At 49.9% G+C, this 2,214-nt stretch overlaps 1 protein-coding gene across 1 annotated transcript; it reads right to left on the bottom strand.

Moving 5' to 3' along the window:
• Window positions 1-242: 242 nt before the first annotated feature.
• Window positions 243-1,385, bottom strand: LOC106610130 (galanin receptor 2a-like). Its single transcript, XM_014209304.1, has one exon. The coding sequence runs from the start codon at window positions 1,383-1,385 to the stop codon at window positions 243-245; it is 1,143 nt and encodes a 380-aa protein (XP_014064779.1).
• Between the last annotated feature and the right edge of the window lie 829 nt (window positions 1,386-2,214).

Here is a 2,214-nt window from a genome sequence, read left to right on the forward strand (position 1 = left end):
GGCACACACTCCAACACACTCCAACACACTCCATAATAAAGACGGCACCACACTTCATAATTAAAAGAGCAACACACTCTTATGGCAAATATCTCCATTTGCTTCAGAGGTTTCGTTTGAAAACAGACACATTTTCACAGAATATCCTATTTTGAACTCTAGGACGAACGTTTTCCTGTCCATTGGTGAAATAAGTATGACATATACCAAGTAGGCCTACATTTGATCTGTCTGTCTGTCAATCAGTCAAAAACAGTTTCACACACTGTCACAGACGACAGGCTCTTGCTTTTGGTTAGTTTGTTGCCTGGATTGGCATATCTGCTCGATGCGCGCCTATCTGCGCCGCGCTTCTCTGATTGCGCCCTGCTATAGGGCACGAGCTTGGGCACTGAGGTGCTGCCCATAGGCATAGAGGACTGCTGTGGCGACAGACTTAACAATGACGACAGTTTCTGTCTGTAGCTTTTCCTGAATCGTTTTGCAGACCTGTGTAAGTTACCCACGAAGCAATAACAGAGCGGGTTGAGAGCGGAGTTGGTTAGACCCAGCCATAGCGCGAAGGGTCTCCCCTGTAGAATCCACTCGTGGTATACATGGTTCACATCATCCTCCTCTTCCTCTAAAGATGAAGTCATGTTAAAGTCTAACCATATGTCCACTACATACAGAGGTAGCCAAGACAGGGTGAAAAGCATAACCAGCGACAGCACCATCTTGGCGATCCTTTTACGCACTTTCAGACGGGACAGTGAAAGCGTAACGCCAAATGTATTCGAATCTTGCGTCCGTTTTTCGTCGGTGCCCCACAGCTTCCAGCCAGTCAGCACGCTGATGACCAGGTTAAACAACACGGGGAATCCATAGAGAGAGCAGAAGAGCAGAAAGCTATATCTCTGTTTCAGTTTGACTTCGTTCCAGCTCTCCACGCACACAGTGAGGGTGATGTCCAGCAGCGACAGAGTTTGGGTGGTATTCATGAAGAGGAGCGGTATGCACAGCCCCGACGACACGATCCACACCACACAGATCATACACAGTATCCGCCGCCCAGTAAAAAAGGTCCGTGCGTGTAGAGGGTTGTGCACGCTGTAGTAGCGGTTCAGACTGATCACGGCCAGGCTCAGGACGCTCGCAGACACCGACACAGCCTGAACGAACGGCACGGTGCGGCACAGAAACTCCCCAAACACCCAGGCGTTGTAGACCTGGTGTCCCAGGTTAACTGGCATGCACACGCACACCACCATCATGTCACACACCGCCAGATTGACCAGCAGTCTGCGGGTCGCCGACACCCCCGCCAGACCCGTCCTCTTTCGGGTGAGGACCAGGAGAGCCATGATGTTCCCTCCGAGCCCGGTGAGGAAGGACAGGGAGTACATAACCACCAACACGATGGTACTCGGTTCGTGTCCCGAAAATAAGAACAAGTCCGGGTAGGGTTTGGTATCCTCCGGTAAACTCCAGTTGTTGTGCTCATGTTGTGGTCCCCCAAGTGAAATATTCGTAGAAAATAAATGTCCAAAATATGAGTAAAAATTCGTTAGATTCATCTCCCGCTTGTTCTTACATCGTTTGCGCTGTGTGGTGTGTCCAAATCAGACGCGCACACAGGTGAGACAGAGAGCTGAGCTGCGCGCAGCCCGTTTCTGTGGTGATATGAGGATTTCACCAACACATCTTTGACGCCTTGTCGAAAGAGATCATACTTATCTAATACCCACTGCGATTAACTGAAAAACAGGATACATTTCCCCCACTGAAGAAGTGCGGTCCTCATCGATATAACTCCGCTGGAGCGAGCGCTGTAGTTCACTCGGACCCCGGTCAATGGAATATTTATCCGTGTGACTACAGGAAGCAAGAGCTGCGCTATCCCGCGCACGCACTCAGCCCTGGCCACATCTCATTCCAAAAGTTGTCGCATCCTCTCTGTCCTCGTCCCCTCTCTTATATCGTACATAGGTAAGGATAGATGACAGCTAACTAATTTCACTGGATCCATTGACCTCACCTAAGATACTAATTCTGATCAGTGAAGGGAAAGTGAGTGGACGAGGGCCGATGGGAGGTGGCAAGCTTTTGCAATGGAACGCAGCCAGAAATTAATAAAACCCTCACTCCGAATGAAGGGATAGGATTTTTTCTCTCTCTCTCTCTCTCTTTCTCTCTCTCTCTCTCGCTCGCTCGCTCGCTCTCTCTCGTTGCGGT

This window comes from Salmo salar, chromosome 01 (assembly GCF_965601325.2).
Source record: "Salmo salar chromosome 01, fSalSal1, whole genome shotgun sequence".
NCBI classification, from domain to species: domain Eukaryota; kingdom Metazoa; phylum Chordata; class Actinopteri; order Salmoniformes; family Salmonidae; genus Salmo; species Salmo salar.

What these genes read in the sequence shown, in the direction of transcription:
- LOC106610130 (XM_014209304.1), bottom strand. Translation starts at nt 1,385, where the DNA reads ATGTACTCCCTGTCCTTCCTCACCGGGCTCGGAGGGAACATCATGGCT.